This window comes from Carcharhinus amblyrhynchos, chromosome 5 (genome assembly GCF_965287045.1).
Source record: "Carcharhinus amblyrhynchos chromosome 5, sCarAmb.v2.hapA, whole genome shotgun sequence".
NCBI lineage: Eukaryota > Metazoa > Chordata > Chondrichthyes > Carcharhiniformes > Carcharhinidae > Carcharhinus > Carcharhinus amblyrhynchos.
This window is the reverse complement of record NC_137328.1, coordinates 33,096,327-33,124,132: the sequence shown is the minus strand read 5'-3', so window position 1 is coordinate 33,124,132 and position 27,806 is coordinate 33,096,327. Positions and strand designations below refer to the sequence as shown.

At 43.8% G+C, this 27,806-nt stretch overlaps 2 protein-coding genes across 2 annotated transcripts; one reads left to right on the top strand and one right to left on the bottom strand.

The window, feature by feature from the left end:
• Positions 1–1,075: 1,075 nt before the first annotated feature.
• LOC145343415 (trypsin inhibitor ClTI-1-like) lies at positions 1,076–7,247 on the top strand. The gene is made up of 4 exons (XM_080189644.1): positions 1,076–1,188; positions 4,390–4,424; positions 5,120–5,235; positions 6,974–7,247. Exons 1-4 carry the CDS (start codon positions 1,128–1,130, stop codon positions 7,038–7,040), a joined length of 279 nt encoding a protein of 92 aa, XP_080045770.1. The 5' UTR covers positions 1,076–1,127; the 3' UTR covers positions 7,041–7,247.
• A 5,657-nt stretch (positions 7,248–12,904) lies between these two features.
• Positions 12,905–18,286, bottom strand: LOC145343373 (chymotrypsin inhibitor-like). Its single transcript, XM_080189588.1, has 5 exons — positions 18,283–18,286; positions 16,938–17,066; positions 14,698–14,732; positions 14,495–14,610; positions 12,905–13,083 (listed from the first exon to the last, which is right to left on the bottom strand). The coding sequence occupies exons 1-5, from the start codon at positions 18,284–18,286 to the stop codon at positions 13,038–13,040; spliced, it is 330 nt and encodes a 109-aa protein (XP_080045714.1). The 3' UTR covers positions 12,905–13,037.
• Positions 18,287–27,806: the final 9,520 nt, after the last annotated feature.

The window sequence follows — 27,806 nt, the reverse complement described above, 5'->3', positions numbered from 1 at the left end:
ACTGAGCGCTGTAAGATTGTGATTTGCAACTCACAAAAAAAAAACGGTGTAATTCTCCCCCATTTTCTCACTTTTTTGGCATTTGGAATATTTTCTCATCAGATCACGCCCCATGTGTCAAAAAATTTGAAAACAGGAGGGAATTGCGCCAATTTTTTCCGTGAATCCCACACTGCAATTGTTCAACTCTTTCTGCAATGAAAAATCCTCAGTGTGAGAATTGGATTGGAGGCTTCAAGCGCGTGGCTCACCCAAACTGGCCGCAGATAGACCCGATTAAGCTGGGCGGGGGGGGAGCACTCAATCAAAACACTAATGATGCACATATAGTCATACCAGGAATGTGGCACCCCACAAGCAGACCCACAAATCACCGCAGGGGAGCTGGGATGGATGCTTGACGCCGTAGAGCAGAGGAGGGCAATATTTTTCACCCTGACATCTGATGTCCTGGGATCAGGCCAGCGTTGTGGCTTGAGAGGCCGCAGTGGTCAGTGCCTGCACACTGGCATGGAGGACCCACGACCAGTGCCGCATGAAAATGAATAACCTCACTCAGACAGCAAGGGTGAGTGTCCATCCCATCTTGACATCAGTCCAGTCTGTCATACCTGCAATGTCCACGTTGAGCCTGACACCCTTCAGCCTCCCAGCGCCTGTCCCTCTCGCACCTTCTTCCGACCTCTCAGGCACGCCCCCTTCACAACACCTGCCTGCTGAGGCATGGCCTCAACATACACCATCCGATTGTCCCCCCCCAGTCCCCAACGTCCCGGCCCTTCCAGCCATTGGTTTTTCAATCCTCCCCTTCTGCAGGAGAAGATGGCCCAGAACAAGAGGGAGTGGATGGGGAGTGGAGGTGGGGTCCCTGCGCCGCACATTCTCACTGCCTTCAAGGAGCGTGCCATGGAAATGTTGGGAGGGCTAGGGGCACGAACTGTACTCGACAGCGAGGCTGGGGTGCCCCACAGAAACGAGGAGTCATAGAACCTTCAATAATATCTCAAAAAGCTGCAATCTACCCATAAACCTGCCCCCGTCTTGCATTTACCCACACGTCTTGTGTTACAGGAATCAATCTAGATGAGGTATGGCCCTCAGGAGTTGGCATCCCCCTCGCTGACCTCATGGAGATCCTGGTCAACACCACACAGGGAGGTTCCGACAAAAACTCCAAGGAAAGAAGCAGTGAGTTGGCACAGGCATCACCCGTCAGCACTGATATGATCACAGTGTGGGACAAATTAGTGGGAAGGCATCTGGGGCACTTTCACATCACAGGTGACAATGTGCATCAGGTGGAGGGGGAACGTCTGAGAGCTCAGGAGGTCAAAGAGACAGCTGGTCGCCAGCCAGGTGCCGGACCGCTGGGACCTGTTATCTCCAAGCTGCTGGAGATGCAGCGGCAGAACCGGGGTACGCAGGAGAGGCAGCAACTGTGAGGCCAAATGGAGGAGTCCAAAAGGTGCAGGACAGTGTGGTACCTAGGCCAACACTGCATGGGTGGTGACCACGATGGAAAGTGCTGGAGCCTATGCCTAGGCCTTCCACTCAGGAGACCGCAACGGTCCCCAGCCCTTCCGAATCCCCCCCTCCCTGCTACCAGTGCATCCGTGACACCTGAAAGTCAGCTTGGTCCTCCATGTCCCGGACCCCCAGAGAGTGCTCACCGAGAGCAGCACAGGGTGTGGAACACAGCTCCACCTCCGCTGTGCATCCTGGGTACAGAACAGTAGGCTACGGACGATTAAGAAATTGTAGGGTCACCAAGGGGACACAGGTGAAGGCCATGTCCTAGTTAGGGTTCCATTCATAGACATGCAGGAAATCACTATTAAATTATGGACGCCATAGCTGTGACTGTCTGTGATCCTCCTCCCACATGGATAACTTTACCCTAACTGTACTCAAAGAGGCCCAGAACATTGTGCTGCATGGGACTTGCCCTTCGGCCCACTAAGTTTGCGATCCTAGCACCTGTGCCAGAGACCCCCGACTGCCCCCTGAACTCCAAACGCTCATCCCGAGCAATCCCAACAGTGGGTTCATGTCGGCCAACAGTGGGAGACAACCCTCGCAGTGTCGGCCTGGGTACCACACTGTGTAGGCACCATCTCCTGCAACTGAAAGGCTTTGGGTGCCTGTCATATCATCTCCAGCACCCACCGGATCCTGAGACTGCCCACCCCAGCCCTGGGGCATTGGACCAGACAGTGCTGCCCCCAACCCTCAGCAGAATGGGGCCTGCAGGACAATGTGAGCGCTGTGGATAGTCCCCTGCCCATGGGGCATCCTGGCAATGGCAATGAAGCCTGCAGCCCAGTCTTCCTGCCGGGCCTGGTCTATGTCAAAGTTTAATGGTTATAGCCAACAATATAGTTGGCTGCCTGGGCTTTTAATTTGATTTGATTTATTATTGTCACATGTATTAGTAGACAGTGAAAAGTATTGTTTCTTGCGCACTATACAGACAAAGCATACCATTCACAGAGAAGGAAAGGAGGGCGCAGAATGTAGTGTTACAGTCATAGCTGGGATGTAGAGAAAGGTCAACTTAAAGCAAGGGAGGTCCATTCAAAAGTCTGACAACAGCAGGGAAGAAGCTGTTCTTGAGTCGGTTGGTATGTGACCTCAGACTTTTGTATCTTTTTCCCAACAGAAGAAGGTGAAAGAGAGAATTTTCGGAGTGTGTGGGGTCCTTAATTATGCTGGCTGCTTTGCCGAGGCAACGGGAAGTGTAGACAGACTCAGTGGATGGGAGACCGGTTTGTGTGATAGATTGGGCTACATTCATAACCTTTCGTAGTTTCTTGCAACCTCGGGCAGAGTAGGAGCCATACCAAGCTGTGATCCAACCAGAAAGAATGCTTTCTATGGTGCATCTGTAAAAGTTGGTGAGAGTCATAGCTGACATGTTAAATTTCCTTAGTCTTCTGAGAAGCGGACGCTTGTGAACTGGTGACTATGCAGAGGACCCGGTTGCGTAAACATTGAGGGCTGCCCTGACCTTAACCATCGCTGTGAGTGGGTACCCTCCTGTCCCGTGAGGTGCCAGGTGCACGAGTACATGGCACACTGTCTCCTTGCCGAGTCACTGTCTGCGGCAGCACACGGTATCCAACATTGAAGGACGCTGTAGTGCCGGGGGTGCCCGTCTCTGACATTCTCTGTGACCCTGCTTCCCACCGCCGATCGGCAGGCTGCCCCTTCTCCTCCTGCTGAGGCCTCTGGCCCGGGCTGAGGTGTGGCCATGGCTGCACATCTCCCTCCTCCTCCTTCTCCACAGCTGCAGGTATCACAGCCAGCTCAAAGGGCTGTATTGGGAAATTCACGGTACCTATGCACTGGGGTGAGAAAGACAGAACAAGAGAGAGAAAAAGAATCAGTAAAGTTATCCTTCCAAATCCCTCATTTCCTCCCAGCAACCCGTGTCCCCGTGAGATGGGACGCTGGCAATCCTACAGCATCCTCGGTACCATACACTACATCAATAAACTGCCAACTGCCGCCACATCATTGCCATGGCAGCATGGGGGGCATACGGGTGTCTATGAGGGGGTCTCCATTGGGAACTCCCAACACCATAGACACGAGCGCATCCACCTGCATGCCTGGTGCAGTGGCTTCCAGGAATGGCTAACTGTTCAGACAGGGGCACTCTCAGCGCAATCCGGCTTGGGTTCCCATCGGAGACGGCACTGCAGAGTTCGTGCAGTGTTTACACCCCCAGAGCGGCTGTGATTGGAGCAGCGGCCGACAGCGCTGCTGCTCGTCACTGTTAGTGGGGCATGCTGGGACGGGATGGCAGCGGTCAGCCTGTCAGGCAGACAACTGGCAGGGTCACCATGACAACATCACTGGGTTTGGGAGCCGCCCTCATAAGCAAGCAATCCCTCGGCTGGGGGGGGGAGGCGGGGAGGGGGGGGAACCCCTGCCCCCAGCCCCCAGCCGCACCCCAGGGATTGATGCTCAGTGGTACTCACCTCCTCGCTCCCCTTCACTGCTGCTACGCCTGAGCTGCACTCTCATAGAGCCGTAGTGATTCATGCCAGCGTGATGTCTCATTGCACGCACTTCCTGATACCCCTCAGTGCCCTTGTCTAACGAACGTCTATTTATCTCGGTCTTGAAAGCTTCAATTATCCAAGCATCCATTGTTTTGGGGAGAAAAGAATTCGAGACTTCTGAAATCATAGAATCAGAGAACGTTTCTGACCCAGAGAAAGGCCAATTGGCCTATTGTGTCTGTGACTATTTGAGGTGAAAGAGTAAATCCAAAAACTAAATTAACCTCCAATGGAATTTCCAGAGCTGGGAGTTGAGTTTATTTTCCCAATGCTTTTGTTCACACACACAGTGACGATCTTACCTCCACCTTTTGTCTTCCAGCTACTGATTTCACATTTTCTGATGAAGCCACTGAGGTGAGTTATGATCAGTTTATGCATACGTACCTCCCCTTTTCTTTCCCACTTTTGCTTCACAGCTTTGTGTGACTACAAATGCAATGACACGGTGGCACAGTGGTTAGCACTGCTGTCTCACAGCACCAGGGACCTGGATTCAATTCTGGCCTCAGGTCACTGTCTGTGTGGAGTTTGTACATTCGCCCCCTGTCTGCGTGGGTTTCCTCCGAGTGCTACAGTCTCCTCCCACAATCTGAAACATGTGCTGGTTAAAGTAAAGCTTTTGAAGTTTATTTATTAGTCACAAGTAAGGCTGACATTAACACTGCAATGAAGTTGCTGTGAAATTCTCCTGGTCGCCACAGTCCGACGCCCGTTCGGGTCACTGCACCTAACCAGTTCAAAATGTGGGAGAAAACCGGAGCACTCGGAGGAAACCCACGCAGACATGGGGAGAACATGCAAACTTCACATAGGCAATGACCCATGCCAAGAATTGAATCCAGGTCCTACCGCTGTGAGGCAGCAGTGTTAACCACTGTGCCACCCATAGTGCATTGGCCATGCTAAATTCTCCCTCAATGTACCCAAACAGGCACCAGAGTATGATGACCAGGGGATTTTCACAGTAACTTCATTGCAGTGTTAGTGCAAGCCTACTTCTGACACCAATAAATAAACTGAAACTTAAGTGAATGTGTTCTCTCTTTCAGCCCATTTGTGATCAGCTTAGAGAGCTGTTCCAAATATGCCCGAAAAGCTATATACCCGTCTGTGGCACTGATGGGGTCACCTATGATAATGAATGCCACCTCTGCAATGCAGTTCAGTAAGTTGCACCTTATAAACAAGAGCTACTTGATACTTGCAAATATAGATTGCTGCTTTTTCTTAAATGGGAACTTTTTTTTTGCAGGGCTACTGCATCTCAAGTGCATCATCCTTGCTGCCATCTTAGCGTTTGTAGAATAATTTGATGAGGCAATGTATATATCAAGCAGTAACTTTAATTATCACATATAATGAGTTACAGACAGTGACAGGGCAGTAAGTACAGACATTACTACAATCCATTGGAGAGCAGGGGACTGTGTGTTCAGGATATCTGATTGTCTGTTCTGTTCCCTGGCTCCTGACCTTCTCCCATCCCAAACTCCACATTGTTTCCACGTGGTCATTGCATAATCTGCCCCCAGCCAATGGGTGCACAATAATCAATCTTACCCTTACATTGACATGGTTCTGATTTGTTTTTTTTCAGCTTGAGCTGTTACAACATCTTACAAGCTGCAGTCAAACAGTTTAAGATTCGTCTGCGAAGAGAAGTAGTTGAATGTTTTTTCAACTCTGGCCCCTTGTGCGTCCTCTCCCTTTACCAGACCACTAGCAGCCACCTGGACCTCACATTCTGAACTGTCCTCCCTACACCCCTCATCCCTTTCTCTTCCCTTAAAATCAGAAACAGTGACCACATTTCACAAGTGCCCCATTGCCCATAACGTGCTTTGAGACATCCTGAGATGGGGAAATACAAGCCACTTTTTCTTTAAAACTTACCTCTTTCACAACTTTTACTAAGACAGCAATGACTTGGAAATGCTTTCATTGTTTTCAAAACGCCCGATGAATTATATGTCAGATAGGGTATTGCACCCACAATGGCGCCTTCTACAATTCCTGCGGATAGGTCCTGGACAGTTTGAGGTGTAGCCGCTAATGGTTGGGTGAAAAACGTGGAGGTGAAGAAGTGGTTGGAATTGGAAGGACACAGGGTTCTTGGAGGACTGTAAGGCTAAAGGAGTTTGCAGAGATAGGGAAGTGCGAGGTCATGGAAAGATTGGAATATGAGGATGAGAATTTTAAATGTGAATTTTAAAACTTTTCGGAACTGGGAACTAGGGCCAGTGAGCAGAGGGGTGAGGGGCAAATGGGATTTGGTGCAAATTAGGATACATAGAATATAGATCATAGAACACTATAGCACAGTATAGGCCCTTCGGCCCTCAATGTTGTGCCGAGCTATGTCCATTCCCAAGATCAAGCTATCCCACTCCTTATCATTCTGGAGTGCTCCATGTGCCTACCCAATAACCACTTGAAAGTTCCTAAAGTGTCCGGCTCCACTATCACAGCAGGCAGTCTGTTCCACACCCCAACCACACTCTGTGTGAAGAATCTACCTCGGACATCCCTCCTACATCTCCCACCATGAACCTTATAGTTAGGCCCCCTAGTAACAGCCACATCCACCCGAGGAAATAGTCTCTGCACGTCCACTCTTTCAATCCCTCTCATCATCTTATAAACCTCTATTAAGTTGCCTCTCATCCTCCTCTGCTCCCTCAACCTTTCCTCATAAGACCTACCCTCCAAACAAAGCAGCATCCTGGGAAATCTCCTCTGCACTCTCTCCAATGCTTCCACATCCTTCCTATAGTGAGGTGACCAGGTACAGGTAGTTCTCTAATTCCATATTTTTAGTGCCAGACTCTAGCATTATACATTACCAACAGTAATCCTGTCTTCAGATTTCGATCTCAGCCTAACCAATGCTTTCTATATTTCAGGAAAGGTAAATCTGATATCATGATTCAGAAGTTTGGACCATGTGGAAACCTGCGTCGAGAGGATTGATGAAGCTGCTATGAGCCAAATGGAAAATTATTACTGTCATTGTCATTAAAAGCTGCATATTCCTGAAAATAATCAAAGCGTTTGACTGTTGGGATTGCTAACTTTGTTAAATCCATTAAAAGAATTTTGTATGTAAACTTAGATATAATGAATTATTATTTAAGCAAAATGAGCGCCACCCATTTTATCAACAGTATGTATTTCTAGTACTTTAACTTTGAATCACTTTGAGGTGTTTTATTCAGAAACATATTCAAATAAATTGACAGTGAGTTGAAGCTGGAGACATTAGCATCATTGACTAATAGCTAAGTCAAAGAGATAGGCAATAAAGAATGCATTAAAGTGAAGGAGTTAGAGAAGCAAGAGACTTAAGGAAAATATTTCAGAGTTAATGTCCAGACAATTGAAGACATGGCCAAAAGTAGAGAAGTCAGGAAAGCGAGGCATGCATAAAAGGCCATAATAGGAGGGATGTAGAGTTCCTGGAGGACTGTAGGGCTAGAGGACATTGCAAAAGTGGGGAGGGTGAAGTCACACAGAGATTTGAACACACGAATAAGAATTTTAGTTTCAAGGTGTTGGTGGATTGGGAGCCAATGTAGATCAACAAATAAATATGTAATGGGTGAATGTAATTTGATTTGATTTATTATTGTCACTAGTATATAGTGAAAAGTATTGCTTCTCGCACGTTATACAGACAGAGCGTACAGTACATAGAGAAGGAAATGAGAAAGTGTAGAATATGCTGTTACAGTCATAGATAGCATGTAGAGAAAGATCAACTTAATGCAAGGTAGGTCCATTCAAAAATCTGGTAGCAGCAGAGAAGAAGCTGTTCTTGAGTCGGTTGGTATGTGAGCTCAGACTTTGGTATCTTTTACCAGATGGAAGAAGGTGGAAGAGAGTATGCTCGGGGTGCATGGTGCAAGTTAGCAAATGGGCAGCAGGGCTTTTGAATGAACTCAAGTTTACAGACATTAGAAGAGAGAATAATCAGGAGAGCTTTGGACAAGTCCAGTCTGTAGATAGCAAAAGCACGGTTGAGGGTCTTAGCAACTGGTGGGCTGAGGCAGGGGTGGGAAATAGGCTATGTTATGGAGATAGAAATAGACTTATTGTTGGGGAGGACAGGCGATCCGAAACCCAGTTCAATCACAAACCAACTGTGTAATTATAAGTCCTGAAACTAGAATGCACAGCGTCATGCCTCATTTTTCATACAACAGATAATGACTGGAAAATCACTGGGATAATCAGACTAGAGGGAAAACCCTACTAGTTTGGAAACAAGCCAAAACAGGAATTATCTCTCAATCAAAATAAACAGATGCAGAACCAAAGATATCAGGATATGTGACTGAAAGCTTGGTCAGATGGGTGTAAGAGGAGTTGAGGTGGGGATACATAGGGAGGTGTAATGTCTGAACTATGTTAGGGGTTGTGGAGGTTTTAAACAAAAAGAAAATAATGTGGTTTGCGCACATAAATTCAAACTAACAACAATAAGTTTATTGAAAGAGCTATTGCCTGTACAGAGCACAAACAAACTAAAAGCAGCAGCTTGTGAAATGCCCCGGTGACATCACCTTCAAATCATGTAATCACTCTTAAAGCAACTACTTAAATATAAAACATCCTACACCTTTACTCCTGTTGTCATAACAACAAATTATTACGATTTTATTCATAGGATCAATAATACTCCAGACACAGCACTATGCATCATTAATCATTATGCACAGTCAATAAGAAAGTCATCTATTCTCCTTTGGTTGTATATGACCTTCTGGAATTTGGTTGTCCTTGCCCTAGAAATATGATTTGGAACATCACTAGATAGTTCTTTTATTGGAACTAGTTCTGCATCATTCTCACAGGGTGTAGCAGAAACACAATCATCAGGCAACTCAGATTCACGACACTAGGGATTAAAGAAGTTGGCACTTTTGGAGATAATTCTTTAGAGATGACAACAATTGATCAGCATGGCACCACAAAACTAGTCCATCTTCGGTTTGAACTGTGTAAGAAATTGGGCCTATTATTGCTGAAACTATAGCTGGTATGCATTTCTCACTTGTGGCATAATTACACACTGACACTTAATCTCCTTGGTGAAATGGGTGTTGTTTTGCCCTCACTTCTCATCCAGCAATTTGAGATTGTCGTTAACGCTCTATTATCTCTGAAGGTTCTGGAAGTAGTAACAAATCAAAAATAGTTCTCAATCTTCTCTTTAAGAATAATAATACAGGTGAACTTTGGATAGTTGCATGAATAGTGCTTCTATAAGATGCTGAAAAGCTATTCACACAATGTGATCGCAAATCTTGTTCTCTTGAAGCTTTTAAAGAATGTTTCAAGTATTGTACGGATTTTGCAGCTAATCCATTGGTTGATGGATGATATAGTGTGAATTTTATTTGCTGAATTCTATTTACTTTGAGATAATTCTCAAACCCTTGCGAAGCAAACTGTGAACCATTATCACAAACAATCCATTCTGGTTTACCAAATCTTGTAAACTTTTCGTCAAGTTTTTCAATGGTATGTTCAGATGTAATAGATCTCATGATAACTTCTGGCCTCTTTGATTGTGCTTCAATTATAAGAACATGTAACTCTCAAAAAAACCCAGCAAAATCTACAAGTAATCATTGCCATGGCATTTTAGGCTACTCCAAAGGAAAAACAAATGAGGCAACATTGGTGTATATTTTATTCATGCGGAGGATTGACACTTTTCTTCAATCTGTGCATCTAGACTTGGCCACCAAAAAGAACTATGTACCAATTCTTTAATCCGGACCATACCAGGATGTCCTTCATGTCGTTGTTCAAGAATTCTTCCATGCAGACTCGGAGGAATAATCACTCAGATTCCCTACAGTAGACGCCCATCTTGGATGGTCAGTTCAAGCTTTCTTGACACATATGGTTTCAAATCAAAATGCATACAATGAGTTCCAGCTATTAGTCCTTCCAGTACCACATACAACACCTTCCCCATCACAGGATCATTTCTGGTATATCTCTGAACTTGTGAAGCTGTCACAGCCAAATGTCACAACAAAAAAATAAAGAATATTAGCGAAACTAGTTTCTGCTCAATAGGTAAAGGTAAGTGTGCATCAGCAAAGGCATTGGAACTCTGATTGACGATACTTTATGTTGGTAGAGTGTGCAGATCAGATCAGTGACCACCTATGCAATTGGCTAGAATATCATCCAGGTCATGTTGTACACCAAAGAAACCACTTAAAATCTGATCCATCATTCTTTGAAATACTTTGGAATAGGGCTGGTACAAACATTATTCCAAAAAGCAATCTTTATAATGAAAAAGACCTTTACGAGTAATGATTGCAAGTAATAGCTAAGATTCAGTGGCTACATTCATTTGTAAACATGCTTGTAAAAGATCAATCTTGCTGAATTTCTGCCCACCCGATAACCCAGCAAACAAATCTTCGATTAAAGGAAGCAGATATTGGTCAGCACGCAACACTGGATTTATAGTTGTTTTAAAATCACCACAAATACAAATTGAACAATTTGGTTTCATTACCGGTACAATGGGGGTAACCCAGCCACTCATTATAACTGGCTCTAACAAAACCATTGTTAACAAGTCATTCTACTTTTTTGACTTTGGGATAAATTGCATATGGCACTGCCTCTGCTTTGAGAATTTTTGGTTAACTATTTGGCTTTATCATTGAATTACAGAATCCTGCAGGAGGCCATTCAGCCCATCGAGTCTGTGCCAGTCACAATTCTACCCAGGACCTACCCCATAACCCCATGCATTTACCCTTAGTATCCTTGACACTAAGGAGCAATTTAGCATGGCCAATGTGTAACTACACATCTTTGGACTGTGGGAAGAAACTGGAGCACCCGGAGGAAACCCACACAGACACAGGGGGAAATTGCAAACTCCCCACAGGTAGTGGCCCGAGTCAGGAATCAAACCCAGGTCCGTGGTGCTGTGAGGTAGCAGTGGCAACCATCATGCACTGTGTTCTTCAGGGGTGTAGCTAAATACCTGCAGTGAGTTGGGGTCTTCGTGGGGTCTCTGTCTTCAGCCTAAACTTGGTGTGAATCAAGTGGATGGGAATGATAACCTGACTGGGAGCTCTGACCAATAGTCGAGGCTTTACTAAAAATCTTAATGTTTGAGTCTTCAACATATAATCCATCATGCCCCACCAGCAACAGTGGGAGTGCTGAGAGAATTTCTCGTTTCCAGCCTTTTTTAAATTAAACTTAATCTGTGGTAAAACAGATAACGCCATCAGGAGGGAGCAAAGGTGTTCCAATTAAAGGAAGTACCAGTCTAACATAATGAGGTGATACACCTTGAACTTCTGGAGAAGAGAGATAACAGAACGTAATAGCTTGTTGATCTCCTCTGTCTCAGTAAGTTGCCAGTATACCCAAATGGGGAGACTGCAACAAAATGCAAAAGAGAAACTATTGGTTTAGCTGTGCACCCACTGCTTCTAACCTTGGGACAAATGGATTTTTATTTGGGAAATCAACCATTTCAAAAGCAATTTACGGAAGAGCTAAGTATTCCGGCAGAATTCGAAATGGTTCCGAGTATTAAAATGCCCACACACCAATGCCCATACAATAAGCTCGGGGCACACCTGAGCACTCTGTACAGCTCACCTTACCTAATCAAATACATACATGTATTGGGAGCAGTTCAGAGAAAGTTCATTGAGATGATGGGCATGTCTTATGAGGAAAGATCGAGCTGATACTCTTTGGAGTTTGGAAGAATGAGAAATGATCTTATTGAAATCCGTAAGATTCCGAGGGAGCTTGACAGGGTGATGCCTCACCTTGTGGGCGATTTGAGATTGCAGGAGGCACAGTTTTAAGAGGCCTCCCATTGTGTCACTGAATACATTTAAGGCTGTTAGACTGATGTTTGATTGACAGGGAGTCAAATGTGAGGGGGGGCAGATTAGAGCGTATGAGCTATAAGAAGATGCTGGACAAAGTAGGAATAGTGGGAGGCGGAAGGGAGACCTGATAGGTGTCTATAAAATTATGAGAAGCATTGTCTATATAGCAGGCAAGGAACAATACTTTTCACTGTATACGAATACACATGACAATAATAAATCAAATCAACAGATAGGGTTGACAGTCAGAATTTCTTTTCTTAGAGTTGAAATGTCCAATACGAGGGGGCATACACTTAAGGTGAGAGGGAAAAGTTCAAAGGAGATGTGAGGGACAAGTTTTTTTACACAGAGGCCGCGTCTGGAATGCACTGCCTGGGGTGCTAGTGGAGGCAGATACAATAGGGTTGTTTAAGGGGCTTTTAGATAAGCACATGAATATGCAAGGAATAAAGGGATATGGACCTAGGGCAGGAAGAAGGAATTAGTTTAATTTGGCACCATGTTTGGCACAATATTGTGGGCTGAAGGTCTTGTTCCTGTGCTATACTGTCCTATTAAAGTGTATCACCCTTAACCACAGAGCTGGTACAAGGACCTGAAGGGTGTACTCCTTCTCCTATTCATGTCCTTTTGTAAGGGTGAGGGGGTGGGGGTGAATATTGAAGGACTTCGCATTAAATCTCTGCCACTGCTGTGGCTATTCCTATTAGGACAAACGAAATGATGCTTTTATTTGATAGATAGGCTAGTATTTGTACATCAACCCATTTCTTTACTGTAAATTATTGAGGCAGGCAGAAAATGACCCACATAATCCAAAAGGTAAAATACTCGGTAATTTTATTAGCTTTTTACCTCTATGAAAATAATTGTACATAGTCAATATTGGAAAAACAAACTATTGGTTATTTTGGCTCATAACACAATTAGCCAAAATGTTTTATTTAGCAACTCCAACTTTCGAAAGGCAAATCAGCTTTGCATTTAAGAGTAGATGACTTTCCAAATGATCGACCAAAATGCCTGCTTGGATTGCTTGACTGAAATGACAGCTCTCGTGATGCTGAATTCAACACTCGCCATTGTGACGAATCTTGGTGTTTAGCATGGACCTCCTGAAGGACAAAATAAAACCATCAGTTACACTGGACACACAGTCAGAAATCAGGAGCAGTGACTTTTGCAGGGTGAGCTGGAACAGATTATAACACGCAATGGCCACAGGAGATCAGAAACAAAATGGTCACCCTAAACTCAAACATCATTGGACTTTTCAGCAGATTTCTCGTTGAATCTCTGAAGTGTCAGGCTGGTTCACTCAGAGTGCTTTGGAGGGTAGATGACTGTGGCTCAAATCCAAATCCGAGACCTACAATGAACTCTGCAAAGAGTAGCAAGAAAGCCATTCTGCGTCAGCTTCCACCTCACATTCACCTCCTCACACCTGACGAAGGAACACCGTTTCCAAAAGCTTGTGGAATTTCTATCAAAATAAACTGGTTGGACTTAAACCTGGTGTTGTGAGATTTCTTACTGTGTTTACCCCAGTCCAACGCCAGCATCTCTACATCAGTGCAGCAACTGCTCAGTACTGCACTGAAGTGTCAACCTGAATTCTCTGCTCAAGTCTCTGGAGTGGGGTTTGCACCCAGATGTGAGAGAGCTACCAGTTGAGCCACAGCCAATCCCTTAAAAGTTATTTCTTCAAGTGTGACTACCAACTCCTTTTATCATTGTGCATGATCATTGTTTAGGAACTTGAAATTGGCGAAGCCTTTCAAATTAGGTGACTTACACTGATACTGTAAAAATATATCCAAAAGGGACAGAAAATACAAAGGCAGGACTAAGTGTGCATACTCTGAGATTTCTTTCAAATTTCACAATAAAACCCAGAAACGGTGCCTTTGTTTTCTATTGTGCCTGAAATTATGGCCAGAATTCAAAGAGAGACTCTATGCAAACACAGGAATCTTGTGTATAAAGTTCTTTAACTTGGGTGGCACGGTGGCACAGCAGTTAGCACTGCTGCCTCACAGCGCCAGGGAGTTCCTGGCTTGGATCACTGTCTGTGCGGAGTTTGCACATTCTCCCTGTGAGTTCCCTCTGGGTGCTCCAGTTCCCTCCCACAATCCAAAGATGTGCAGGTTAGGCTGATTGGCCATGATAAACTGTTCCTAGTTTCAGGAGGATGAGCAGCGTAAGCATGTGGTGTGACAGGAATAGGGCCTGGGTTGGATTGCGGTCAGTGCAGACTCGATGGGTCGAATGGCCTTCTTCCGCACTGTAGGGATTCTATGATTCGAGGATTCCAAGCAGATCCACACAGTCACAAAAACTCGAGAAGATTATGAGCATTTTGTATTTGTGCCAAAAACCTTTTCAGACACATACTTGCTCTGCAGCCTGAGTATAAGAAAATTGTCTGCGTTATTCCAGGCCATTGCTTACACGGTATCAGTGAAAAGATTATATTTCCCACTATCACGATTGTGTTAAAAAAACAAAAAAAATTTTGATTTGTACCAGTTGGCGACGCAGAGCTGGCATTCATTCTTGTACGTGATTCCATTTGTTCCACATATTAGCTTGGCTGGGAGTATACATTCAGGAAACATGCTAATATATCTTATGCAGTCTGGCTGGAACAGAGAAGAGAATCACTGTCTGTTTGAAGTCAAGGTACACACACATAGCATGAAGTGGAAAGTGAAACACATGCATCTTACCTTCTTCTCTCCTTGGTAAGGATAACCTTCTGCTGCTGAATAAATACAAAAGTCATTCTTAGTACCAGTTACTTACATGATTTCCAGTAGATTTCCCAAACTTTTAATTGTACTTTTTAAAGATCAACAAACAGACCCAAAACACTCCAAAGCAATATTCTTTAAGACAGGGCTATCTGCAAAAGTTTTAAGAAAGAATTTGTATTAATCAAGCACCTTTCAGGACCTCACATTATTTAAAACATCTTATAAGGTGAGATGTTTTTGAAATGTGATCACTGTTATAATGTAAGAAAAGTTGTGACAAATTAACTCGCAGAGAGATCTCAAGACTAGCAATGTAATAATGACCAGATAATGGTCTGTAACTTCCTCAGTGGCAATCCAAGACAGATTACCACTCCGTAGCACATACCTGCGCTTAGCTAGATCTCCCACATCAATGTGATTGACTCTTAACTGCCCAATGAAATAGCCAAGACAGCCATCAATTATACATCACCTTATCAGGATAATCAGGTCTTGGGCGGCACAGTGGCTGAATGGTTAGTACTGCCCTGTCAGAGGTCCAGGGACCCAGGTTCGTATTCCCGGCTTGGGTCACTGGCTGTGCAGAGTTTGCACATTCTCCCTGTGTCTGTGTGGGTTTCCTCTGGGTGCTCCAGTTTCCTCCCAAATGGTGAGGTTTGTGGGGGGGGGGGGGGGGGTGGTGGTGGCGCGGTGGGGGGGGGTTTGCGTGGAATGCATGGGCAGAGATAGCTGACAAGAGGTGGTTTGGTACTTCATCAATGAAAACTGGGCATTGTATCTGGCCCTGTCAATGAAGGCAACTTGGATTTTTCTTTCTGGAAGTGACGGAGAAGGGGATGCAAAACTTTACAAGGCTGAAAAGAAGGTAGGAGGTTTCCTGTTGAGTCTCCCAGCGTCTCCCTGCCTGTACGCTGTGGGGGCATCGGTGAAGGAACGATGCTCTGCTCCCAGAAAGAATATCAATAAAAATGAAGCTTAATGCAAGCTACAAAACATTGTGATCCAGACGTAATATATCAATGAAGGAAGAATTTGGCCCCCTCATGAGGGCTGTGCAAGGACAGAAACCAGTTCAACTATCTCCAGGTAATATCAAGAACAGTAGAGAGCGCTGGCCACAGCAATGGTTCTGGATCCTGATGATATCCTGGTTATTATGCTAAAGACAACCACGTCTCTAGCTAAGATGTTCCAATACACCCAATAGTTTAGAGGATTATCCTGATTTGTGCTGCCTCAAAAAAGCAGAACAAAATCAAATCTGGTGAATTATTGCCCCATCAACTTACTCTAAGTTATCAGCGCAGAGATGGAAGGAATCCTTAACAGTGCTGTTAAGTAATACTTACTCACCAATAACCTGCTCACAGAAACTCTATTTGGGTTCCACTAGATCCATTTGACTCAATTTTTTTTGGAAACAGCTTTGGGTCAAACATAGATTCATGAATGGAATTCCACAATTGAAGTAAAAGTGGCTTGCTCTAGGCATCAAGAGACGTTTTGACAGGTACATGAATAGGCAGGGAATAGAGGGACACGGACCACAGAAGACAACAGGTCTTTAGCTTAGAAAGGCATCAAGCATTGGCACTGCCTTCGTGGGACAAAGGGCTGATTCCCGTGCTGTACTGTTCTTTGCTCATTTGATCAGTTGTGGCATCATGGAGCCGGACTGAAACGGAAATCGATGGAAATCAGAAGGAAAACTTTCAGGTCTCTGGGGCTGTAACTGGCACAAGGGAAGGTGGTTGTGATTATTGGAGGCACTAGTCTCAGGACATTGCTGCAGCTGTTCCCCAGGACAGCATCCTAGAGCCGAAGCTGCTTCATCCATCTCTCCATCATAAGGTTCAGAGGGTTTGCTAGTACTTCCATAGTGTTCAGTTCCATTCATAATTCCTCAGATAACAATGTCCACATGCAGAAAGAATCTGGACAACGCCCAGGCTAGGACGGATAAGTGACAATTTTCACTAGAAAATTACCATCTCTAATAAGAGAGTGTCTAATCACTCCTGATACCAGTAACATACAGAACATAAAATAAGCAAGCATGAAAACATCACTATCTCCAAGTCACACACCACCCTGACTTATATATTACTGTGTCCAGGAAGTCCCTATCTAACAGCACTGTGAAAGCACCTTCACCACACAGACTACTGCAGTTCAGCAAAGCCCACCATGACTTTCTCAGCTGGACTTACCCAGATAACATTCCAAGAAAGAATTATTCACAAGCAGGCAAAAACCAGGCTCATGACTGATACAGTTAGAGTTGTAAAAAGCATTGCATTTTCTTTTTGCAGCTTCAACAACCTTGTAGATAAGCTGATCTGTAGTAACATTAAGGCAACAAGTGTGAATAAGTAAAGGCTGTGGAATTTGCTCATTGATCTCAGTGACACAGCAAGTACTTGGAATGCTGAGCTGATGTAGGTTTACATAAACGGGTATAAAGTTGATGGAATGCTGGACAGCAAGGCCGCTAAGGGTTGAAAAAAACACCACTTGTAATGTGAAGTTAGGGAAGACCAGGTCTCATCATCTGAGCTTCGCAACCCTAATGTGAAGTTTCCAGCATCTCTAAAGTGCAAAAGGAGGCCATTCAGCCTATCAAGTCTGCAGAAGAGCACTCTACCTTGGACACCTCCTCCATCCTATTCCCTCAACCCTGTGCATTGACCACGGCCGACGCACCTTACCTGCACATTTTTAGATTGTGGGAGGAAACCAGAGCACCCATAGGAAACCCACGGGGAGAACGTCTAAACTACACAGTCACTCAGATTTGGAGGAAGCAGTGTTAGCCACAGTGCCACCATATGGTATGTCTGTGACAATCATTTTCTGTAATAAGACAGGGATAAAGGTGCTGCATTTAGAATTCTCTTTCCTGGCACTATGTAAGGCACAGTGAGAAGTCTCACAACACCAGGTTAAAGTTCAACAGGTTTATTTGGTAACACAAGCTTTCAGAGTGCCACTCTTACTTCAGGTGAATGGGCGATCTGTTCACAAACAGGGCATATATAGACACACTCAATTTACAAGATAACGGTTGGAATGTGAGTCTTTACAGGTAATCAAGTCTTAAAGGTTCAGACAACGTGAGTAGACAATGTAAAGCAACATTTCCAAGCCTATTTTTTCAGCAGCATTTCTAACAGAACGTCTCTCAGCGTCTAATAAAGTTCCCAAGAACACAGGCTGATCTGTTAAGCTTGAAGCACAGAGCAGTGGAAAGAAGAATGTGCTTGAGTCAGCTGTTGCTTAGTCAACATTCAGATCCATTCGAATGATTACCAGGCAGCGCAAGATTCACTGTTGCATTGGGAATGGATAAGTGACAACTGCTTACATTTATGTAGTGCCTTCAATGTAGTAAAACAGCCCTAGGTGTTTTCCTAGGGCATTATTGAACAAAGTGTGAGACTGAGCTGGTAAAGGAGGTATTAAGCTGAACCTTTGGTAAAAGAGGTACATTTTTAAAGGATCCCTGGTGGAGCTGAGGTTTAGAACTTAGGACTTTGCAAGCTGATACAGGGTTACCCATGGTGAAATGATGGAAATCAGGGATATTTCTGCAAGATGGTAGAATTGGAGGAGTGCAGAGATTTAAAAGGGTGCAATGTTTGGATGAGATTGAAGGTAGAGGAGTGAGGTCATCAGCTTCTATTCAAATCTAAATGAATTCCAGATCAGAAGGTAGAAGACCATTCGGATGAATTGATTCCAGCTCAATAGTAGTGCATCTATTATTTAATCCAGAAAACAAAATGGTAACATATAGAAAGGGACGATAGAAATTTAAATCCATAACCAGCAGTAGGAACAGAAACTTACCGATGGTGCAGAGTAGAAAGAGGGAGAGAAGAGTTGAAGCTAAGAACAGTGTCATTCTCCTGCAGAAGTCGCGCAGGGTCAGTCTCCTTAAATTGACACTTGTCTCTCAGTGTCACTGCACATGATGCAGCTGGTCTATATAAAGTGGAGGCTGGTCAGTGACTCATTAAGCAATGTGAAACACACAGAAGATAAATCTATACTATGAATGGCCAAGTGTATGAGTGAGGAAACAGTTAATCTACTAAACTGGAACAAATGCTACAGCAACATGTTGAACAGTGCACAGCTCTAGGACAGTAAGAACCTACAAGGATACAGTCACTTGAAGGCCACCCAGAGTCACTATCCTTTTACTGATGCTCACAACAAGCCCTTTATCTCGCTCACTCCTCCCTCAAGCTGAACGTAACAAATAATGACAACTGGTCACATCCTTTTGTATAAAGTGTTGATGATGTCTTCCCACCTCCCCAGAGCATAATGGCAACATGTATGAAACTAGAGCTGGAATTGTCTTGTGGGTTGCCCCATTGGTCTTGTATCGCCAACTGTACATATATTCTAGAAAGCTAGGGCTTCGCCCAAATTAACATAAGCAAAACAACAGCAAAGAAGAAAATAATGGTATTCAAAAACATGCTAAATCCCCCAGCAGAAAGTGATGTCTATTCCAGGGTTTTAAAGAAATTAGGTGAGAATAATGCAGATGCCCTAACTACAATCTTCCAAAGATTTTTTTGATTCAGGAACTGTTCTTTCACATTTGAAAATTATACATATTATTCAGCTACTTAAGAAAGTTGAAGGGGGAAATTAGGGAATTATGGGCCACTTAGCCTGATATCTGTTCATAGAATCATAGAAACCCTACAGTGCAGAAGGAGACCATTCAGCCCATCGAGTCTGCACCAACCACAATCCCATCCAGACCCTAACCCCAAATTCCTACACATTTACCCATTAGTCTCTCAAACCTATGCACATCAGGACTATAGGGGGCAATTTTTAGCGTGACCAATGAATCTAACCCTCACATATTTGGACTCTGGGAGGAAACTGGAGCACCCGGAAAATAACCCACTCAGACATGAGAAGAATGTGCAAACTCCATACAGACAGTGACCCAAGTCGGGAATTGAACCCAGGTCCCTGTGAAGCAGCAGTGCTAACCACTGTGCTACTGTGCCACCCAACTGTGCTACCATACCGCCCATTTGTTGTTAGCAAATTGCTAGAATCTATCATTGCGGATTACAAAAGAATACCCTTGTTCAACAGAGTTGCAAGGATAAACCCAGCAACTACAAGCCAATCAATTCAATCTTGGTGATGGGTAAGTTGATAGGAACAATAATCTGAGAAAAAAATTAAAGTTCATTAGTGACAAGTAGGCTTACATTAACACTGCAATGAAGTTATTGTAAAAATCCCCTAATCGCCACGCTTTGGCGCCTGTTCATGTACACCAAGGTAGAGTTTAGCATGGCCAATGCATTGAATTACCTAAGTAAATCACTTTGACAGTTTGGCTTAGTTAAGGAAAGTCAGTGCAAATTTGTTAAAGGCAAATTCTGTTTAACTAATTTGTTGCAGGTAACAGTGAGAGATGATGAGGGTAACGTGGTTGAAATGGCTTTCACGGCCTTAAGTGTGCTTTAAGGTGCCACAAACAGACCTGTCAGCAAAATAGAGCCCATGGAATAAAACAGGCAGTAGCAACATGAATAAAAAGTTGACTAAGTGACAGCAAACAATCCTGGTGAACTTATTTTTGTGGCTGGCGGAAAATATACAGTGGGGTTCACTCGGGGTCACTACAAGAACGACTCCTTTTCCTGATATGTATCCATATCTTGGACTTGGGTGAACTGAGCACAAATTCAAAGTTTGCAGATGACAAAACCTAGAAAAATTTTAAATTGTAAGGAAATTAGTGATAGGCTTTGAAGTGGACTAGACAGGCGAATGGAATTGGCAAATACCTGAATGTTAATTGCAGAGAAGTGTGAATGTGATTTGTTTTGGTAGGAAAAACAAGGGGAGGCAATATAAACCAGAGCATATCTCTGAAGGGATTGCAGGAAAAAGTCTGACAATACCAGGTTTAAGTCCAACCGATTTATTTGATAGTAAACTCACTAGCTTTCGGGGTTTGCCCCTTCGTCAGGTGAATGGAGAGTTCTGGCCTCAGACAGAGCATGTAACAGCACAGACAGTTTACAGGTTACTGATTAGAATGCGAATCTTTACACCTAACCTGCTGTTCAAGACCTAAAGTGGCTAACAATGTGAGGGGAAGGAGCACTGATCACAGGTTAAAGAGATGTGTATTGTGTATTGGAGACAATACACATGTCTCTAACCTGTGCTCAGTGCTCCTTCCACTCACATTGTCGGCCACTTTAAGATTTGAACAGCAGGTTAGGTGTAAAGATTCGCATTCTAATCAGTAATCTCTAAACTGTCTGTGCTTTATATGCTCTGTCTGAGGCCAGAACTCTCCATTTACCTGACGAAGGGGCAAACCCCGAAAGCTTGTGAGTTTACTATCAAATAAATCAGTTGGACTTAAACCTGGTGTTGTCAGACTTTTTACTGTGTTTACCCCAGTCCAACGCCGGCATCTCCACATCGGGATTGCAGGAGCACAGGCATCTGGGGACATACATGCACTAATCATTGGAAATGGTAGGGCAGGTTGAGAGTGTGGTTAAAAAGGCATACAGGATCTTTGGTTTTATAAATAAAGGCAAAAAGTGCTAAAGCAATGAATTTATGAAGAATTTTTATGGTTTTGCAAAGGGAACAGAGAATTGGATAAGCATCAGAACCAGTGTTCTGACTTTCCTTAACTAAGCCATACTGTCAAAATAATTTAATTAGGTGGTTAAGTGCATTTGCCAAGCTAAATTCTCCCTTATTGAACAGGTGCCGGAATGTGGCGACTTGGGGATTTTCACATAACTTCATTGCAGTGTTAATGTAAAAATAAACAGGGCTACGGGCAAATGGCAAGGGAATGGCTAAATTAGTTTTGCAGAGAACCAGCAAGGACTTGACGGATTAATTTGCCTCCTTCTGTGCTGTAATCATTCAATGATTTTAGAATAGGGTGACGGAATGCCTTAAAAAAATTTCAGCTGATCACAGAATGCCAGCATAGTTTTGCAAATGGTAGGTCAGGCCTGATGGACTGGGGACTGTTTACAAATCTTATACATGTGGACTCCCAGAAAGCATTTAGTAACGCTCCCTATAAGGAGACTGCTAGCTAAAGTTGATGCTAACAGAATTGAGCAGCAATTATTTCCCTGGTTTGGATGTTAGCAGAACGACAGGAGACAGAGTCAGAATGATGAACAGATAGTCCAATAGTGCCCTACAAGAGGTCTCAACCAATCACCATATTTAGTAACAACTTGGATGATTAGAAAGCCTTATATCCAAATTTGCAAATGGCATAAAGATATGCACAGCATTGCAAGCAGTGTAGACAGAAAAATCAAACTGCAAAGATGTATTGGTAAAGTGCATGGGCAAAACGGTAGCAAATGGATTTCAATCTAGGCAAATAGGAGGACATCCACCACGGCAGCTGGTGGAATTTTTTTGGCAGCGCGGTGGCACAGTGGTTAGCACTGCTGCTTCGCAATGCCAGGAACCTACGTTCAATTCTGGCCTTGGGTCACGTGGGTTTCCTTCGGGTGCTCTGGTTTCCTCCCACATTCCAAAGGTGTGTGAGTTTGGTTGATTGGTCATGCAAGATTGCCCCTTCGAGGAGTGTCAGGGGGACTAGGATGGTAAATACTTGGGGTTATGGGGACATAGCCTGGATGGGATTATTGTTGGTGCAGTCTCAATGAGCTGAATGGCTACCTTTTGCACTGTAGGAATTCTATATTTCTAATTAGGAATTACAAGAATAGGACAGTGTGCTTTCTAAACGATGAACAGCTAGAAACAGTGGAGCTTAAAAGAAACCTGGGGGTCCAGATACATTCTACACAAAATATTATGAATAGGCACAGAAAATAACTAAAAAGGTTAATGGAATGCTGGGCTTTTCATTAAAAGACTAGAATACAAAGCGGTAGAAGTTAGGCTTCTGCTACATAAAGATCTAGCTAGGCCACATCTGAAGCGTTAAGATAAGGAAGAAAAAGTGTGCTGATCACAGTGTCAGGTAAAAAATACAGCTGAGAACCAAGAGGAACACAGAAGGCTCAGAGGTGGGTGTGAAAAAGCACATGAGAGAAGAGGGATTGAGAGAAAAGACTGGCAACTAATATAAAAGGGAACCCCAAAGCTTTTCTGGATAAATAAGTAATAAAAGGGTGGGAAAAGGGGCTGTAGGGCTCTTAGGGACCTTTAAGAGAATTTACACATGAAGGCAAGGGCATGCTGAGGTATTAAATTAATACATTGCATCTGTCTTTACCAAGAAGGTAGATACCACCAGAATGTGGAGACAGATAGGTGCTAGAGGATTCGGTTAATATTAAGATTTTTGCTTTTCCTGATAAATATTAATGATCTAAATCTTGATGTGCAGGGAACAATTTCAACATTTGTGGATAATGCAAAACTTGGAAGCATTGCAAACTGTGACGACAGCGTAGAACTTTAAAAGAACAGAGAAGTGTGAGATGATACATTTTGGTAGGAAGAACATGGAGAGAAAATATAAAACAAGGGGTAAAATTATGGTGCATGAGCAGAGGGGCCTGGGTGTATACGTCATCGAAGGTTGCAGGACAGATTGTCGGGAGAGCAGCTAATAAAGCATATTGTATTAATAAGGGAATAGAATACAAGAACAAGGAGGCTATGCTGAACTCAACAAGACAATAGTTAGGCATCTGCTTGAATAGGGCATTGTGGGTGCCACACTAAATGATGAATATGAATATACTGGGGTGCAGAAGAAGTTTATAAGAATGGTTTTAGGGATGAGAAACTTCAGTTATGAAGATAAATCAAGATGTTGGCACTGTTCTCCTTGGAGAGAAGGTTGTCAACATCATAAGGGAGTAAATACGGAGAAACTAAATACAGAGTAAAGGATTGAGAACAAGAGAGCACAAGGTTGTGCAAACAAATGTTTGCACTCAGCAAGTGGTTTAGTTCTGGAATGCACTTCTTGGAAGTGTGGTGGAGGCAGGTTCAATCAACACATTCAAAGAACAAAGAACAACACAGCACGAGAAACAGGCCCTTCGGCCCAACAAGCCCGCGCCGCCATTCTAACATTATGAGTGCCCTCCTCTACCCATGACCTTTATCTACACCTATTGGGGAAGATTGATGGAAGACTAATTTAGGGACAATTTGTTACACCAATCAACCTAAGAGCACGTATTTTGGGATGTGGGAGGAAACCGGAGCACCCGGAGAAAACCCACACAATCACGGGGAGAACGTGCAAACTCCCGCAGACACTGGCCCAAATCCATGTATCTGCACAGCAAACAGTGATAGTCACTGAGCTGTCATGTTGCCGGTCAGATGGTCCAGTTTAAGCGTACACTAACGACGTGAAGCACTAGGCAACTCTCGAAGCAACATCCAGGAGCAGCCACCGCACGACCCACTGTGTGTATGCCCCTTGTTGGTCAACAAAGGCAGGCCGTATCACCTGTGAAGTAAAAGAAGACATCAATAAACATGCAAAACTTAGACAGACATTTACGGAATCCCCAGAAGCGCAGAAATAAAGCAAGTGAGCCATGAAATATTTCGGAAGGCCCATAGAAATCAATTGATTCCCAGGGATGTCCCAAAGCTCTTGATCTTTATTTAGAAAAGTCTCCTGTATCCCTCCATCTCTAGTCCGCTCATGTGCCTGTCTAAGTAAGCCTTAAACAACCCCAGCGTTCTTGCCTCCACCACCCTACTTGGCAGTGCATTCCAGGCCCCCACCACCCTCTGTGTGAAAAACCTCCAACATCCGAGTTATACCTCACCCCCCTCACCCTAAGCCCGTGGCCCCTTGTAATTATTGTATCCAACCTAGGAAAAAAGCTTACTACTGTTCACTTTATCTATACCCTTCATAATCTTATACACCTCTATTAGATCTCCCCTCAACCTCCGCCTTTCTAAGGAGAACAGCCCCAGTTTGCCCAATCTTTCCTCGTAGCTCAGTCCTTCCGTACTAGGCAACATCCTGCTAAACCTCCTCTGCACTCTCTCCAGGGTCTCCACGTCCTTCTGGTAGTAAGGCAACCAGAACTGGACGCAGTTCTCCAAATGCGGGCGAACCAACGTTCTGTACAACTGCAACATTAGATGCCAGCTTTTATATTCTATACCCCTCCCTATAAAGACATGCATACCATAGGCCTCCTTCGTCACCTTCTCCACCTGTACTGCCACCTTCAAGGACTTGTGTACTTGCACCCCCAGGTCCCTCTGCGTTTCTATACTCTTAATAGGCCTACCATTTATTATGTAACTCCCCCCTACATTGTTTCTTCCAAAATGCATCACCTCGCATTTACCTGGATTAAATTTCATCTGCCATTTCTCTGCCCAATATACCAGCCTATCTATATCCCGCTGTATTGCCTGACACTGCTCCTCACTCTTCAAGAGGGTGTTAGATGATTACTTGAATAGAAACAATGTGCAGGGATATTGGGAAAAAGCAGAGGAATGGCACTAAGCCATGATGCTTTTTTGGAAAGTAGGTGCAGACAGAATGAGCCAAATGGCCTCCTTCTGCACCGTAACAATTCTGTGATGGGACAAATGAACTGAACTCCAGAGATGAAGTGAGAATGACTGCCCTTGTCATCAAATCAGCATTTAACTGAGTGTGGCAGCAAGGCAAAACTGAAATCAACTGCAAAGAGGGGGAAAACTCTCCACTAGTTGGAGACATAGCCAGCACAAAGGAAGATGGTTGTGTTAATGAGGTTCAATCATCTCAGTCCTGGGACATTGCTTCAAGAGTGGGGTAGTATCCTAGGCCCAAACAACTTCAGCTGCTGAATCAAAGATTCTATCCCATCAAAAAGTGAGCAGTGGGGTGTTTGTTGATGACTACATAACATTCAGTAGCTAAAGAATCCTGAATAGTGCTGAAACAGTTTGTTGTCCATGTACAGCAAGACCGCTGGTTTGATTGGCACTCCATCATCACCTTAAACATTCACTCTCTCACCATTAAAGTACAGTGGCAGAAGTGTACTCTATACAAGATGCACAGCAGCAACTTTACAAGGCTCCTTCAGCAGCACTGACCAAACCCACAACCTCTACTATTTTGAAGAAAAAGGGCAACAAACGCATGGGAGTGCCACTACCTGCAAGTTTCCCTCCAAACCACACAACATCCTGACTTGGAACAGTATCTGTTTCTTCACTGTCACTGGGTCAAAATTCTGGCTATCTGTGCCTCATAGCACTGTGTGAACTACGAGTTGCATAAGTTCAAGATGGTGGCTCAACACCACTTCTCAAGGGCAATAAATGTTGGCCTAGTCATCGATGCCCACATCCCATGATACAAAAACATAAATTGATACTGTTGATCAGATGACCCCATAATCTTCTATATTGAGTGTAAACCCAGCATCATCCAGTGAACTGCCCTGTCATTTTTTTTGAGGGATTAACAAGAGGAAGAAGGAACTTTAGAGATTTGTATTTTCTCATCCATTAAAATATTCCAAACTTTTTTTTGAATTGCAATCACTTATGGCCAATTTTTTGGTTAATTTATTTTCAGAAAAGTCTCACAAACAGCATTTTTTTTGCTTGTTGATTAGCTTATGAGTAACTCTTGGTGACCCTCAAGTAGCTATGTCCTTTTCAGTTCATTGTGTACCTGGATCTACACTTAGTTTCCAGTGATCTGTTCCCTCTCACACCCTAGGCCAGTGTGCAATTCACATTGCTCAATATGTCATTAAGCAGCCTTCTACTTCTAGACCATGTCCCTCCTTAGACATGGAGACATGCAGAGACAAGTGTCAGTACAACATAACCACACATTTGGCGTAGGCTTCTGTTCCAGGAGAATGAAACCATTCTAACTTGTGCTTTCCCCTTCCTATTGTGATTCCCATAGTGACCAATAACTTTTAAAAAGATTCATATCCAAAATGACCAATGAAAATAAATGTTAAGATTTCACAGTATCCACATTGAAATCAGTATAAATCAGCAGTTCCTTAGTTCAAGATATTAGTTACCTATTGACTAACACAATAACGTTATGTCCTACACCCTTTCGCTGTACACCGCATTTCTGACAGATTTCACTCCTGGCTCTCCAGCAGGTCCAGTTCTGTCTGCTGTGTTTGGTCACAGCTTCTATTTCATTCAGTCCAAATCTTCCAGATCAGACTTCTATCAGCGAGGACCACATTAGGGATTTCTTTATTGTCCAAACAGCCAGTCTGCTCTGTTCCCTTCTTTTCAAAACAGAAAATAAACTATTAAAATCCTACTCTACTGCTTTGTTCCCCACTCAGAAATAGGTGCTTTCTCTCTCGCTCTCCCTTTTGTGACTTATAAAGCAGCTATCCATTTATTGAGAGTTACTGCAGAAAGGTGTGGAAACTGACACGATTTCACTAGGATTTTGAGTTTCACTTCCATGGTCACCAGATCACATGGGCCCCTCCAAGCTAGGGAGCTTCCAGAATTCTAAATTTAAAGGAGACATTTTGGAACATAACCACTTTAAACTCCAGCATTCATAACACTGTCCTTATTCTGCTATTAAATTCTTTAAATGGATAGTGGCAGTTAACAGGGATTATTTGATTGCTCATGTCACTTCTCACCTCAGTGTTAGCCTTACAGCTTAGGTTTTTTGGATACCTTTTGGTACTTTGTATCTAATCATGGTCCCTGAGTGAGAAACCATCTCCAAACTGACAAGACAATACATTGCATCCCATCTTGGGCTCAATCAAACAAGATCCAGGCTAACAGGGTGAGGCATTGCACCCCCTCCTGGGCTTGATCCAATGCTTCACCTGAACCAAAAGGAAAAGATGTGTTTGAAAACATGCATCAGGTTTAGCCTTATTGGCTACCCTGATCCTTTATTCCACCCCAGTTTAAATAAATCACGATTGTAGGTGTCGGCACACTCAGTGAAATAGGCTAGCGTTGTCCCCTACCTGATCATGGCTTCATCCCTGCAATTGGATAGTGCTAAAATATGCCCATCAGGATTAATTTTGGTTGTTTGCATGGTTACTATTTCCTAA

What these genes read in the sequence shown, in the direction of transcription:
- LOC145343373 (XM_080189588.1), bottom strand. An exon ending in CTTACCAAGGAGAGAAGAAG is followed by an intron (nt 14,611 to 14,697) that starts GTAAGATGCATG and finishes TCTCTGTTCCAG; the next exon opens with CCAGACTGCATAAGATATAT. An exon ending in CAGCTCTGCGTCGCCAACTG is followed by an intron (nt 13,084 to 14,494) that starts GTACAAATCAAA and finishes TTTGTCCTTCAG; the next exon opens with GAGGTCCATGCTAAACACCA.
- LOC145343415 (XM_080189644.1), top strand. Translation starts at nt 1,128, where the DNA reads ATGGAGATCCTGGTCAACACCACACAGGGAGGTTCCGACAAAAACTCC. An exon ending in AAACTCCAAGGAAAGAAGCA is followed by an intron (nt 1,189 to 4,389) that starts GTGAGTTGGCAC and finishes TTTGTCTTCCAG; the next exon opens with CTACTGATTTCACATTTTCT. An exon ending in TTTCTGATGAAGCCACTGAG is followed by an intron (nt 4,425 to 5,119) that starts GTGAGTTATGAT and finishes TCTCTCTTTCAG; the next exon opens with CCCATTTGTGATCAGCTTAG.